At 40.2% G+C, this 13,421-nt stretch overlaps 2 protein-coding genes across 2 annotated transcripts; one reads left to right on the top strand and one right to left on the bottom strand.

Moving 5' to 3' along the window:
- Positions 1 to 3,729: 3,729 nt before the first annotated feature.
- LOC129756718 (glutamate-rich WD repeat-containing protein 1) lies at positions 3,730 to 5,417 on the top strand. Its single transcript, XM_055753705.1, has 2 exons — positions 3,730 to 4,875; positions 4,937 to 5,417. Exons 1-2 carry the CDS (start codon positions 3,861 to 3,863, stop codon positions 5,293 to 5,295), a joined length of 1,374 nt encoding a protein of 457 aa, XP_055609680.1. The 5' UTR covers positions 3,730 to 3,860; the 3' UTR covers positions 5,296 to 5,417.
- Positions 5,339 to 8,569, bottom strand: LOC129751482 (mismatch repair endonuclease PMS2). The gene is made up of 3 exons (XM_055747020.1): positions 6,699 to 8,569; positions 5,566 to 6,452; positions 5,339 to 5,506 (listed from the first exon to the last, which is right to left on the bottom strand). Exons 1-3 carry the CDS (start codon positions 8,323 to 8,325, stop codon positions 5,414 to 5,416), a joined length of 2,607 nt encoding a protein of 868 aa, XP_055602995.1. The 5' UTR covers positions 8,326 to 8,569; the 3' UTR covers positions 5,339 to 5,413.
- Positions 8,570 to 13,421: the final 4,852 nt, after the last annotated feature.

The raw sequence follows: 13,421 nt of genomic DNA, 5'->3' as shown, positions 1-13,421 counted from the left end.
TCCATGGTCACCATCAGCAGTGCATCAACAGACGACTCCATCAAAGTTTTTTCTTGCCGCATCTTAATCTTCGACCTTTCGTTTTTTGCCGATCAGCTTGCTGAAAAGTAAACAAATAATGTATTTTAGTTTACTAATGTATTCAACGTTCACACCAAAAACATCGAATCGAACTTACCATTCCGGAGATAACAATAACATTGAACATTGAAGGAAAACTATAATAACTTTGAACTGGCGATTGCTTCGTACTGTTAGATGATGAAAAAAAACTGATGCTATGAATGAATGTGTTCATCATTTTTTCACAATGCCGTTGCTTCTATTTTTCATAAGAACATCGTACGAAAATTGAAAGAATTTCATAAGACTCTTATGGAAAATTAGTTTGGACGCAAAAAAGTGGTTCATAAGATGTATCTTATGAAATTTATAATAAGATTTCCTCTGAGTGTAGTATTATGACGAGAACCAGCACAACTAAATGATATCTAAGAAAAAACTTACCATTCTGTTCCGATTTTCTCATATTGGCACGAAACATAACTTCCCTTCTGAACGGCAAAACAGCTTAACCTCAATTAACGGATTCGGCGAATAGTTACTTTTGTTCGAGATGAATTATTGTACAGTTTTGTTTAGCTCAATCCAGGTCAATTTCACCTCGCTACGAGGTAAGTTTTACCTTATTTGGATTTACCTTTTTTTCTAGGTGAATTATACTTTTTTATTGAGCTCAATTCAGGTGAACTTCACCTCGCTACGAGGTAAGATTTACCTTTTTTGGATTCACCTTTTTTCTCGGTGAATTGTACCTTTTTTCCAACCTCGATTCAGGTAAATTTTACCTCGCTGTGAGGTGAGTTTCACCTCGAAGAGGTAGAAGTTACATTTTTGGCTTTCACGAGCGTTCACCTTTGCTAACTCGGTAAATTTTACCTTTTTATTATTTTCCGTGTAAGTATTTCTAGAGTTTGTTTTGATTAGGTCGTATGAGCCACCTTATCTGTTTCGAGAAATTCGCTGACGAAGTTTTCAAACACATTTTTAATTCTAGTATTTTAAATATAATCAAATATTGTTTAAAATTTCGGAATACGCAGCCGAAATGCATTAAGAATATGGAAGTGCATTGGATATAGCCATCAGTTTAACTATTTTCACTGAAAATGTTCTTACGACCTTTCACATCTTTTACTTGGCGCTAACGTTGTTTTGTAATCTCATAATTTTTAACATTAAAAAAGATTGTATTTACCTTAAACTCCAATAATTCCCTTCGAAATTGCATGTAGTACTGAAGTAAAACGCAATTGGAACCTGGGGTGATATGTAGAGGAACCTATTCAATTTTGCTTGAAATCGGTGCTGCTGCGGACTATATATTAGTAATGTTTTGACTAGACTGGACTTTGCTGGCAACTTGTAGTTACTTCAATGACCCTTCTTTCGAGGTAAATTTTACCTTTTTTCATTCACCTAGCGAAAGGGTAAATTCTACCTTTTTTTTATTTCACCTAGCAAAACGGCTCGTGAAAGCCAAAAAGGTAACTTCTACCTCTTCGAGGTGAAACTCACCTCACAGTGCGGTAAAATTTACCTGAATCGAGGTTGGGGGGGGAGGGGTATAAGAGTTTGTTACGATTAGTGGAACTAGGATAGAAAATCTAAGACGAATGTGTTACTTAGGGGGGTGGGGGGTGGTTCAGAATGACCGAAAATTACGTTACGTAATATTTGAACGGCCCCCTAGAAAAAAGGTTAATCAAAAAAGGTAAAACTTACCTCGTAGCGAGGTGAAGTTGACTTGGATTGAGCTAAACAAAACGGTACAGTTCATCTTGAAAAAAGGTAACAATTTGCCGAACCCGTTTATTGAGGTTAAGCTGTTTTGTCATTCAGGAACAAGTTTTGCTTTGTGCCCAATATGTGAAAATCGGAACAGAACGGTAAATGTTTTCTTAGATTTCTTTAATAGAGCTGGTTCTCGTCATAATACTTTGCTTTTGTTACAGATTGGCCGACATTCCGGAACATCACACAGATCATTCCGGAAGAGCGGGACGTGAAGGATTGCAAGAGGATTCAGCGGCCAACGTTCTTCGGAAGAACTCAAAGAAGGTGACCGTGAGGAAGCAACAATAATTTTCTGCATTCCAACATTAATTATAAAGGTAAAAGTCCCTATTATCTTTAATAAATACCAATTCTTGAACGAATTCTGTTTTATTTTTATGGAAGAAACCAACCAAACCCAGTTAACATTTACCTTTTAAATCAGAGGGTGGGGTAACGGTATTATTTACTATTTTGCTAGGTGAATGCAAAAAAGGTAAAATTCACCTTTTTGCTAGGTGAATTGAAAAAAGGTAAAACTTACCTTTTTGCTAGGTGAATGAAAAAAAGTTAAAATTTACCGAGAAAGCTGGGTGAAAAAAAATCACCTCGCAAAAAGGTAAATTTTACCTTTTTTTTATTTTCCGTGTAGAAGTTACCTTTCCCCAATTAATGCGGATCATTGTTGAACGAGAAATTTCGCGCGTAGGGTTGCGTTAGGAGTCAAAAACTGAGGTCTAAAATCTCAACGTGCATAAGTCAAATCAGCTGATTGCACCGGTTGCACACATACAAATGCAATCGTGAGTATACCATATACAAAAAACAAATCACGGAAAATAATAAAAAGGTAAAATTTACCGAGTTAGCAAAGGTGAACGCTCGTGAAAGCCAAAAAGGTAACTTCTACCTCTTCGAGGTGAAACTCACCTCACAGTGAGGTAAAACTTACCTGAATCGAGGTTGGAAAAAAGGTACAATTCACCGAGAAAAAAGGTGAATCCAAAAAAGGTAAATCTTACCTCGTAGCGAGGTGAATTGAGCTCGAAAAAAAGTATAATTCAGCTAGAAAAAAAGGTAAATCCAAATAAGGTAAAACTTACCTCGTAGCGAGGTGTAATTGACCTGGATTGAGCTAAACAAAACGGTACAATTCTTCTTAAAAAAAAGTAACTATTCGCCGAACCCGTTCATTGAGGTTAAGCTGTTTTGTCATTCTAGGAACAAGTTTTGCTTTGTGCCTAATATGTGAAAATCGGAATAGAATGGTAAGTGTTCTTAAATATCATTTAGTTGTGCTGGTTCTCGTCATAATACTATTGATTTTGTTTCAGATCGGCCCATAGAGCTTTGAGGTGTATTCCACGTCATCCTCCAGCCGGAAAAGCCGAACCTGACCGGATTAGTCGAACGGAGGAGGCCATGAATGAACGCAACGCAGGTGGATTCAGCGGTCATAGCGGCTCAGAAGAACGCGAAGCCGAATTACCAGTCTCTATTTATCTCCAATAAATATCATATTTGAAAGAATTTTGTATTTTTTTAATTCTTATTGAAGAAAACAATCAAACCAACCAGCATTTACCTTTTAAATCAGTAAATGGGAAAACGGTATTATTTATTATTTTGCTAGGTGAATGCGAAAAAGGTAAAATTTACCTTTTTGCTAGATAAATTGAAAAAAGGTAAAATTTACCTTTTTGTTAGGTGAATGAAAAAAAGGTAAAATTTACCTCGAAAGAGGGTTGGAAAAAATTCACCTCGCAAAAAGGTAAATTTTACCTTTTTTTTATTTTCCGTGTACATTCTAGCGTAAAATTTCACAAGCAGATGGCGCACCTTTTGTAACCGTCACCGAAGCGTCACGTTTGTCAATAATAAAAACATGTGCGCCGCCAAAGTCTGTAAAAAATTGCTGCCGGGTTCACATGCTGCTTAGCATCGACGTTTTCAATTATTTGGAAACTATAGCGTCTTTTTAAGCTATTTATCTCGAAAGTAAAGTTTGCAATCATCCAACCAAAATGTCATCCCAAGATGAAGAGCGAATGGAGGTGGCCGAGGACCAGAACATCGAAGATGCAGTGATAGCCGGTGCTAGCGATGACGACGAAGATCAGGAAGATGATGCCATGGAGAATAACGAAGATGATAAAGATCAGGTATACCTACCCGGTCGGAAGCTGAACAACGACGAGGAGCTGGTGTGTGATGAATCTGCTTACGTGATGCTACACCAAGCACATACCGGAGCTCCGTGTTTGAGTTTCGATATCATACAGGATCCGCTGGGAGAAGATCGAGAAACGTTTCCATTGACTGCCTTTCTGGTAGCCGGCACCCAAGCAGCCCGGACCCATGTCAATAGCGTAATTGTAATGAAAATGTCCAATCTTCACAGAACCTCTAAGGAGCGAGATGAGGACGAAGAATCGGACTCTGATGAAGAATATGCAGATGATGAGGACGAAAAGCCACAGATGAACTGTGCATTGATCAAACATGCTGGATGCGTCAATAGGATTCGGGCTACAACGTTCAATAATACGCATTACGTGGCCAGTTGGAGTGAAATGGGTCGTGTACATATTTATAACATAAGCGATCAATTGGCGGCTGTAGATGATGAACATGCTTGTAAAACGTACGAAAAGAACAAGGTCGGAGATGACGTTAAACCAGATTTTACCTTTTCTGGCCATCAGAAGGAAGGATTTGCCCTCGATTGGTGCACTACAACGCGCGGCATGTTAGCTACTGGAGATTGCCGCCGAGATATACACATTTGGAAACCGAATGACAAAGGCGCTTGGACCGTCGACCAACGGCCACTGGTTGGGCACACGGATTCTGTTGAGGATATCCAGTGGAGTCCAAACGAGCCAAATGTGTTGGCCAGCTGCTCCGTGGACAAATCCATTAGGATCTGGGATGTAAGAGCGCCCCCCTCGAAGGCTTGCATGCTTACAGCTGAAAATTCTCACGAAAGTGACGTCAATGTTATCAGTTGGAATAGAAATGAACCATTGCTAGCAAGTGGTAATTACATATCAATCGTGCAACGAAAACATTTTTCAACATTCCTTATACAAAATTTCAGGTGGCGATGATGGTGTTCTTAACATTTGGGACCTTCGTCATTTTCAATCCAAGTCGGTAGTTGCAACGTTCAAACACCACACGAATCACATAACAACGGTCGAGTGGCATCCGAAGGAATCAACGATACTGGCCTCGGGTGGTGACGACGATCAAATTGCCATGTGGGATCTCTCGGTAGAGCGTGACGACGATACCGAACGGAACGATCCACAGCTCAAAGATTTGCCGCCACAACTGCTATTCATTCACCAGGGTCAGAACGAAATCAAGGAATTACACTGGCACCCGCAGCTGAAAGGAGTTATACTGTCCACGGCCCACAGTGGATTTAATGTTTTCAGAACCATCAGTGTTTAAACACGGCTTTCTTTTTTGTCACTTCAGATATTTACCATTTTATCGGTACAGCTTGTATATCGTTTATATTATTTTCAAAAATAAAAGTTTCAAATATCACTTACCTAGAGACAGAACTTCAATCCTCTTTACTTTCATTTGATTCTTCGATCTGCTCGATCATGGAAAGATTGACCAGATGTCGCATTGTTGGTCTACCATGGGGACAATTCTAAAAAAAAAATATTCTAGTTGATCTATCTCACATTGAACACAAATACGTGCACCCACCCAAGGTTGCTCGATTTCACCCATATGGCTCACCAACTTTCGCATTTCGCCGATGGAAAGTGCTTTTCCGATCATGACCGATTTTCGACAAGCTCGGGAGGCAAACATTGCTCGCACCCTCGATGGGCGACACACTGTATTCGGGGCATCCTGCAGCATAAAAATTAGCTCATCGATGTCTTCCTTCCCGAACTCCCAGTTCTTGCTGAATGGTTTAGCTAGAAGTTTGACTTTCCTGGTTGGCTCGGCCGAACCGTCCAGCTCAAACTTGAACCCGTTCATTTCGAAAATTTCCAGATTGTCCATAAGAATCATTTCGTTTACCGCCGTCAGTTCAAGCTGTTGGGGTACAACTAGTTTTTGATTTTGTAGAATAGTCGTCCGCTGAAGATCTTCAAAATTGTACTTTTCATCCGTTGCATGCTGATCGATAATGAACAGGTCCAGATCTAGCCTCGCAATGATGAACCCCAAATTGAACTGACCAATTATTTCCATCTGAGCAAATTTATCCTTGGATATTTCCATTTGAAGCTCGTCTTCGGCCGATCGATTGCTGGCGGGATTGATTTTGCTTTTAAACTTCAGTCGACTCAAGCTGCATTTACGTGACTCTTCTTCCCGCTCAGCGATCTCTTTTTCTTGTTCAATCAGTTTCGCCAAAGATGGTAGATCGATTTGAACGCTCCTATTACCATATAACGATTCATCTGAATGGTGACTGGCATCTTCTACTGTAATGCTTTCTAGTATGGTTTGCTTCTGAGGGCTATTCGATTCAGATTCCTTTTCTTTGTTGGGTGATAAAATATTTTCAAATTTCAAAACCGGACCCACAACAGGAATTTTATTAATACATCTTGTTACACTTAATTTTTTGCAAAAATCTGAAAACGAAAGAAAGCGGTGAATTAAAACGCAAATATCCAGTGTTAAATTTACAAGAATTATCTAATCATAGATAATCATATGAAACCAAATTTAATTTATGTTTTTCTTATACTTATATAATAAATCCCGTAAAGCGTACATTTCTCAATTATATATAGAAATACTACCAACTGATTTTGAAAATTAATTCTTGATAATGGTAGTGCATATATATTCTGAAAGCTTTTCAATATGCAACCTACCTTTTTCATAGCACCTCCCGATATCAGCTTCTTGAGGTTCTGCAACTGCAACCTTACGTTGCGCATCATTAGAATCATCTACATGATCCGCAATGTTATCACTCTCGCTTCCACCAACCAACGTTGTACGACAAGCTATCTTAGGAAGCGACTTGAGCTCATCATCATCATTATCATCGTGGGAGCCCGCCCGTGATATTTGGGAGACCCGATTCGATCCAACATCAAGAAAGCTACTTATTTTTGGCAATTCCTCTCGTTTTCGTTTTAATGTAGTCGGTTTCCGCGGTGAGTTGTCTGCGGCCTTTTCGGAGGCTTTCCATTGATTGAAGGTAGTCGAAAGATTGGGGGTGTCGGGCGTCGTTAAGCTCTTATCCTGTTCTTTATCCGTGTCATCAGCGTTATCCGATGCGAAAGAAATATTCAACAAACGAGTAGTTGTGCTCAAGTCTAGATTCTGCATTTTATAGGTAGATGGAATGTTACCATATGTCTTCAGTAACGATTTTTTCAATGCTAACAGTAGAATTTTTTCATTGTTCACCAAAATTTGTCGTTTATCTGGTGTAAGATTAACATCTACTTCAGAACGTTGCATTTTGAGGTTGAGATAAACGAACGGATTTTGGCTAGGGTTATATTTATGATAGGTTTCATTAACCATCTTGATTATCTGTTTTGGCTCGCATGGTCTCGAATTTACGTAAAAGAATTGGCGATCCTTGGAGCTACGACCTGACCCATGTGCACAACTCGAAATGTAACCGTCAATAGTGTATCTAGAAAGATTGAGATTATCCATTTCTTCCTGAGTTAACGAAATGCTATCATCGAAATCGCTTTCATTCAAATCAATGATTTTCCCATTTCTCCCAATCGCTGGCTTTAGAGGTACTAGTTCTAAGGTTTGTTTTGACCCAAACACCGTTGAAATGTTATCTATTACTGTTCCCGTTCCCTGCGTGCTCATGATAATCGTTTTGCCACTTTTTTTGCTATGGTTGGTGCAAATTACTCTGACGCCGACGGAAACTAAACAATATGCCTGTAGAATCTGGCACATTTTTATAAATTCTCTTTTGATATTTTTCTGAAATTCTTTTCTGCGGACAGGTAAAGTCGAAAACAAATTAGTCAACGATACCGTTGTTCCAGTTGACCTCGCACAGGGACTTTTCCTTGTGATTTCACCGTTATGGTTGAGTTCTAATTTTGTGCCATGAGAGGCTGTCTCATGCTTAGTTACAATGACCATATCCGACAAGGCGCACAGCGAACTCAGAGCTTCCCCTCGAAATCCAAAGGTTTCGATACTCGCCAAATCGGAAAATTCTCGCAACTTCGAAGTGTGGTACTTGGCTGTTAGTCCGATGAAATTTCGTTCCTCGACGCCACTGCCATTGTCACATACCTCTACTAGATCAGCACCGTGTTCCTTGAGCTTTACTTCCACAACCGTGGCTCCGGCATCAATCGCATTTTCAATCAATTCTTTAACGGCAATCGCCAAACTAAGCACTACCTGACCGGAGCAAATCTTGTGCACAGTTTCCTTATCGATAGCATTGATCTTCCGGGATGCTTCGCTGGTCGGAGTTGGTTCAATAACGTCTTCGATTTCGATCATGTTTTCAAATGTTTTCGACTGATGTGCCCGTGTTCCAAAACATGTTTGGGAAAATTTATAATACACCGAAAAAACTTTTCACATGAACGCTACGTGAAAATGTACATGGATTTTTGCCACCAAGAGCAAAGCCTGATAGGATTTGATACCCCGAATAGACCAAGACCATGGTTCTACATTGTAATAACAATGGTTTTCGTCTTAACAATGAAAAACAATGTAAAATCTCAATCCCTTCAAAAAGTAAAATTTGTGTTATATTGTGAAATTACCGTAAATATGGCGATAACCATGAAATATATGGTTAATACATAATATTTCACTGTATGTATTACCTAGATAGCTGGGACTTTAAGATGAGCGTGTACGATTTGTTAACAATTTTCACTTTTTTTGTACGTGTTTGGTGTTGGATAAAATGTCCTGCAAAATTTATCCGAAGAGCATTTTCAATGATGGTAAGTACGAATGATGATTAAATTTAAGTTGCTTGAATCTTATGAAAGGTTTTTTTTCCAGGAAAATACGATAAGATTGTGGCAGATCCCCGAGGAATCCCGCTGGAGGCAGATCCGGATGTCAGCGGAAAAAAGTGAGTTTTAATGGAATTAAAAACATTATGTTCAGTGAAAAATAAATTTGTACAAGTTGTGTATTTGGCTGAATGATTTTTTAAGATCATTTTAATAAATAATATAAATGAATTAATTTGTTTTCCATCTATAACCTAACAATGATGACATTATCAAAAACGGTTCCAATCGCTCGACCCGTTCGGATGCGTTTCCACACCGCAGTGTCGAAGTTTGGTTTTACCAAGTCGGAGTGCTATCGCGAAAGTGCAGTTTTGTTCGCCCGGAGTGATTTTCCTGCTCGGTCGTCAATTGCCGAGACTCGAGTGCAACAATAATTGGCAAAAATTGGCCATCACCAAATTGCTTCGCAACTGCAAGTTTTTGCCATCTCCATATACGGCAATAACCATCATCAGATAGCGTTCACCCAAGAATCCGGATTTTTCTACCGTCGGAGTGAAGACTTGGAGAGTTCAAGTTTGATTACGGGACCGAGTTGCAGAGCTGCAGGTCGATTCGTCGTTTGGTTGATCGTGCTCCCCGATTGAAGACGCCATCTTTTTCCAACGGAGGACCACGTGTTCGAGACAATCAACGGACACTCAGAAAAAAAGTTTGAAGCAAAGTTACAAAAAACAATTGTGAGTTTTTTTTTATTCTTTTTCCCTTTACTTATTCTATCTTCATTTCCCTTTTTATTATTTCGATAATTGATTGCTTCGTTCATATTTCTAACACGGAAGGCATTCGTGTCCCCGTGCAGAAATATGAACGAAGGCGGGGGGTTAAACCCCTCAACTGATAATGATGAGAATATGACCTACGAGAATGAGGAGCATCTGGAGGATCCAGATGCTGCTGGTCCCTCAAATGCTCACATTTCTCAGACGGACAGTAATTCCTCATCATCAGTTGAGAGTAGAACAACCCGGCTCCGAAAATATGCGGAAGGTTCATCTTCTTCTGGATCTTGGGTGGTTTTTTTTTTTTTTTTTTTTTAAATTTTTTTATTGGCTTTACCTCTATAACATAACCGGCCAAGTGTTAGTTACTCTTCTACTTACATGTCTATTTTACATTCAATTACAAAATTAGCTATCGTTTTATATAATTCAATGTCTTTCTTTTTTAGTATCAAATGAATATCGGGTGGAATTCCTTTTTTCATTAAAATTCGCCAAATAGGTCTACGAAGATTTTCAAATCTGCTGCATGCGAAGATAATGTGATCAGGATCTGCGATGGATTCGCCACAACTGCACGTCGCGTCCAATAGGATACCATTTCTAGTCAGATGAGCAGGGAGCCGTGAATGATTTGATATTAATTTGGAAAGGATTACAATTTGTCTGCGGTTGAGATCCAAGCTACTAAACCATGGTTGGAGCGAAACGTTAGAGATGATGCTGTGACAGAAACGTCCTTTAGTTCCTGCATTCCACTTTGCTTGCCATTTGTGCACTGTTGTACGCCGAATCGGAAACTGGATCTTGGGTGGTTTTTATCCGGCCCAAAAAGAACGGCAAGCCTCTCAATGTGGTACAGATCACCAAAGATCTGGCGAGGTGGACCTCTGTAACCAGTGTTACAAAATTGCGTGCAAACAAGCTGCGCGTTGTTGTGGGTAACTCGAAAGCTGCTAATGAGATTGTAGCCAGCAATTTTCTGAATTTAGAATATCACGTTTACATCCCGTCTCGAGACGTAGAGATTGAGGGCGTGATCACAGAAATGAGTCTGGATGCGAAATACGTTAAATCCAACGGCGTTGGTAAGTTCAAGAGCCTCGATTCGACTTCTGTCGAAATCGTGGATTGCCGTCAACTCAACACTGCCAACGTCGTAAATGGAGTTACAAAGTATTCGCCTTCAGCTTCATTTCGTGTGACCTTCGCGGGTACCGCCCTCCCTCACTACGTCTTGATTGACGGAGTTTTAAGGCTTCCCGTGCGACTCTTCGTGCCTCGACCCATGCATTGTCAAAATTGCATCAAGTTGGGGCACACAGCGTCGCACTGTTCCAATAAGCCACGCTGTCCCCAATGCGGGGAGAATCATGGGGCTGGAGCATGCTCAGCAATAGAGCAGAAATGTGTCTATTGCGGGGGCTCACCCCATGAAATCTCTTCGTGCGAGGCATTCAAGAGTTGCTGGGATAAACAGAAGCGCTCTTTAAAAGAACGATCGAGACGTTCTTATGCCTCTATCTTAAAGAGCGCTTCTCCACTGGCCCAACCTCATTCGAGTAACATCTTTTCTGTGTTGCCAGTTGACAACGAAGAGGCGACTGACGAGGAGAACCCTTTTGTTTTCGTTGCGAACTCCCGGAAACGTGCTAAAACAACTCCCAAGACACCCAAAATACCCAAGAAAATCCCTACAATGAGCCCTCCAATCAGTGACCCTAAAAAGCCGAATGCTGCAGAACAACAAAAACAAAATCCTCCTGGATTCCGCACGATATTTTCACCACAAAATAATCCAACTCCAGCAGGGACCTCAAAGGCCCCTTTGAAGAATGCAGTTTTTTCAGAATCAACTTCCCAGCCAGGATTGTTTAAGTTGACTGACATTCTAAATGGAATGTTTTCGTTTTTCAACGTTTCTGAATCCATCAGAAGCATTGTAACAACAATGCTTCCTGTATTAAAGACATTTTTGAAGCAATTGATGCAAACTTGGCCCCTCATTTCAGTGTTTATCTCTCTCGATGGCTAATTTACGCCGAGAGGTCGGAGATATCACTGTGTTACAGTGGAATTGTCGTAGTATTATCCCTAAACTGGATCCGTTCAAATTTCTTCTTCATGAAACTAGTTGCGATATTTTTGCCCTTTCTGAAACATGGCTTTCTTCTGAATCAAACATCTCCTTCCACGATTTTAACATTATCCGTCTGGATCGCAACGATTCTTATGGAGGGGTGCTTTTGGGGATCAATAAGCGCCACTCCTTCTATAGAATCCACCTCCCTTTATCAGGAGGAATTGAAGCTGTTGCATGTCATACAACTATAAGAGGTAAGGACTTATGCGTTGTCAGTTTGTACTGGCCTCATAGAGTTGCAGTGGATCGAAATCACCTAGAGGACCTGTGCTCAGTGCTTCCTGAGCCAAGGTTGATCCTGGGTGACTTCAATTCACATGGAACTGTCTGGGGAGAACAAACTGACGATTGTCGTTCTACTCTTATTTATGACATTTGTGACAGTTTCAATTTAACAATTTTGAACACGGGTGAAAAAACACGGGTTCCTAAACCTCCTGCAAGACCAAGTGCAATTGACCTCTCACTCTGCTCAAACTCACTATCATTGGATTGCAAGTGGAAGGTAATCCCTGATCCCAATGGTAGTGATCACTTGCCAATCAAAATTACAATCACCAATGGGGCCAGCACTTCAAATTCAACAAATATGGCATATGACCTTACAAGACACATCGACTGGAAAAAGTACTCGGACGAAATAACAGATGCCATTGATTCTATGAATGTTTTACCTCCTTTGGAAGAGTATCACTTCCTTTCACGTTTGATCCATGAAAGTGCACTTTGCGCCCAAACAAAACCCATCCCAGTTTCACCTGTTCTTCGAAGGCCCCCAAATCCATGGTGGGACCAGCAGTGTTCCAAGCTTTATAAGGACAAATCAAAAGCATTCAAAGATTTTCGAAAACATGGAACCCTCGTCCTTTTTGAATCATACGTTTCCCTTGAAAATCAGTTCAAAAAATTGATCAAAGGGAAAAAAAAGGCGTATTGGAGAAATTTTGTGGGTGGTTTATCAAGGGAAACATCCTTGAGTACCTTATGGAAAGTTGCACGAAGCATGCGTAATCGATCATCTACAAATGAAAGTGAAGAATATACACATAGATGGATATCCAACTTCGCACGGAAAGTCTGTCCAGATTCTACACCTGTGCAAAAAATAATCCGGAACGTGCCTTCTGATAGGTGTGGTCTGGATTCCAGCTTTTCGATGGTCGAATTTTCACTTGCGCTCCTCTCTTGTAACAATTCAGCTCCGGGAATTGATCAAATCAAATTTAACTTGTTGAAAAACCTTCCGGACGCAGCAAAATTTCGCTTGTTAAATTTATTTAATCAATTCTTGGAGAACAACATTGTTCCCCAAGAGTGGAGACAAGTGAAAGTTATCGCTATCCAAAAGCCCGGAAAACCAGCATCCGATGCGAATTCGTACCGTCCTATAGCGATGTTGTCTTGTATACGCAAGTTGATGGAGAAAATGATTTTGTTTCGTTTGGATAAATGGGTAGAAGCAAATGGCCTCCTTTCAGATACTCAATTTGGGTTTCGAAGGGGCAAAGGGACAAACGATTGTCTTGCTTTGCTGTCTTCAGAGATACAAATGGCGTACGCAAAACGTGAGCAAATGGCTTCAGTGTTTCTAGACATAAAGGGAGCTTTTGATGCAGTGTCGATAGAGGTTTTGTCAGACAAGTTGCACTCCCGGGGTCTTCCTCCTCTATTGAACAACATCTTATACAGCTTGCT

This window comes from Uranotaenia lowii, chromosome 3, assembly GCF_029784155.1.
Source record: "Uranotaenia lowii strain MFRU-FL chromosome 3, ASM2978415v1, whole genome shotgun sequence".
Lineage (NCBI taxonomy): Eukaryota > Metazoa > Arthropoda > Insecta > Diptera > Culicidae > Uranotaenia > Uranotaenia lowii.
The sequence above is the reverse complement of the archived record's forward strand: the minus strand, read 5'-3'. Positions and strand labels throughout refer to the sequence as shown.

Bases quoted from the DNA above. Each gene is read 5' to 3' on its own strand.
- LOC129756718 (XM_055753705.1), top strand. From the start codon at position 3,861: ATGTCATCCCAAGATGAAGAGCGAATGGAGGTGGCCGAGGACCAGAAC. The intron at 4,876-4,936 runs GTAATTACATAT...ACAAAATTTCAG, and splicing joins TGAACCATTGCTAGCAAGTG to GTGGCGATGATGGTGTTCTT.
- LOC129751482 (XM_055747020.1), bottom strand. From the start codon at position 8,325: ATGATCGAAATCGAAGACGTTATTGAACCAACTCCGACCAGCGAAGCA. The intron at 6,453-6,698 runs GTAGGTTGCATA...TTTCGTTTTCAG, and splicing joins CGGGAGGTGCTATGAAAAAG to ATTTTTGCAAAAAATTAAGT. The intron at 5,507-5,565 runs GTGGGTGCACGT...TTTTTTTTTTAG, and splicing joins GTGAAATCGAGCAACCTTGG to AATTGTCCCCATGGTAGACC.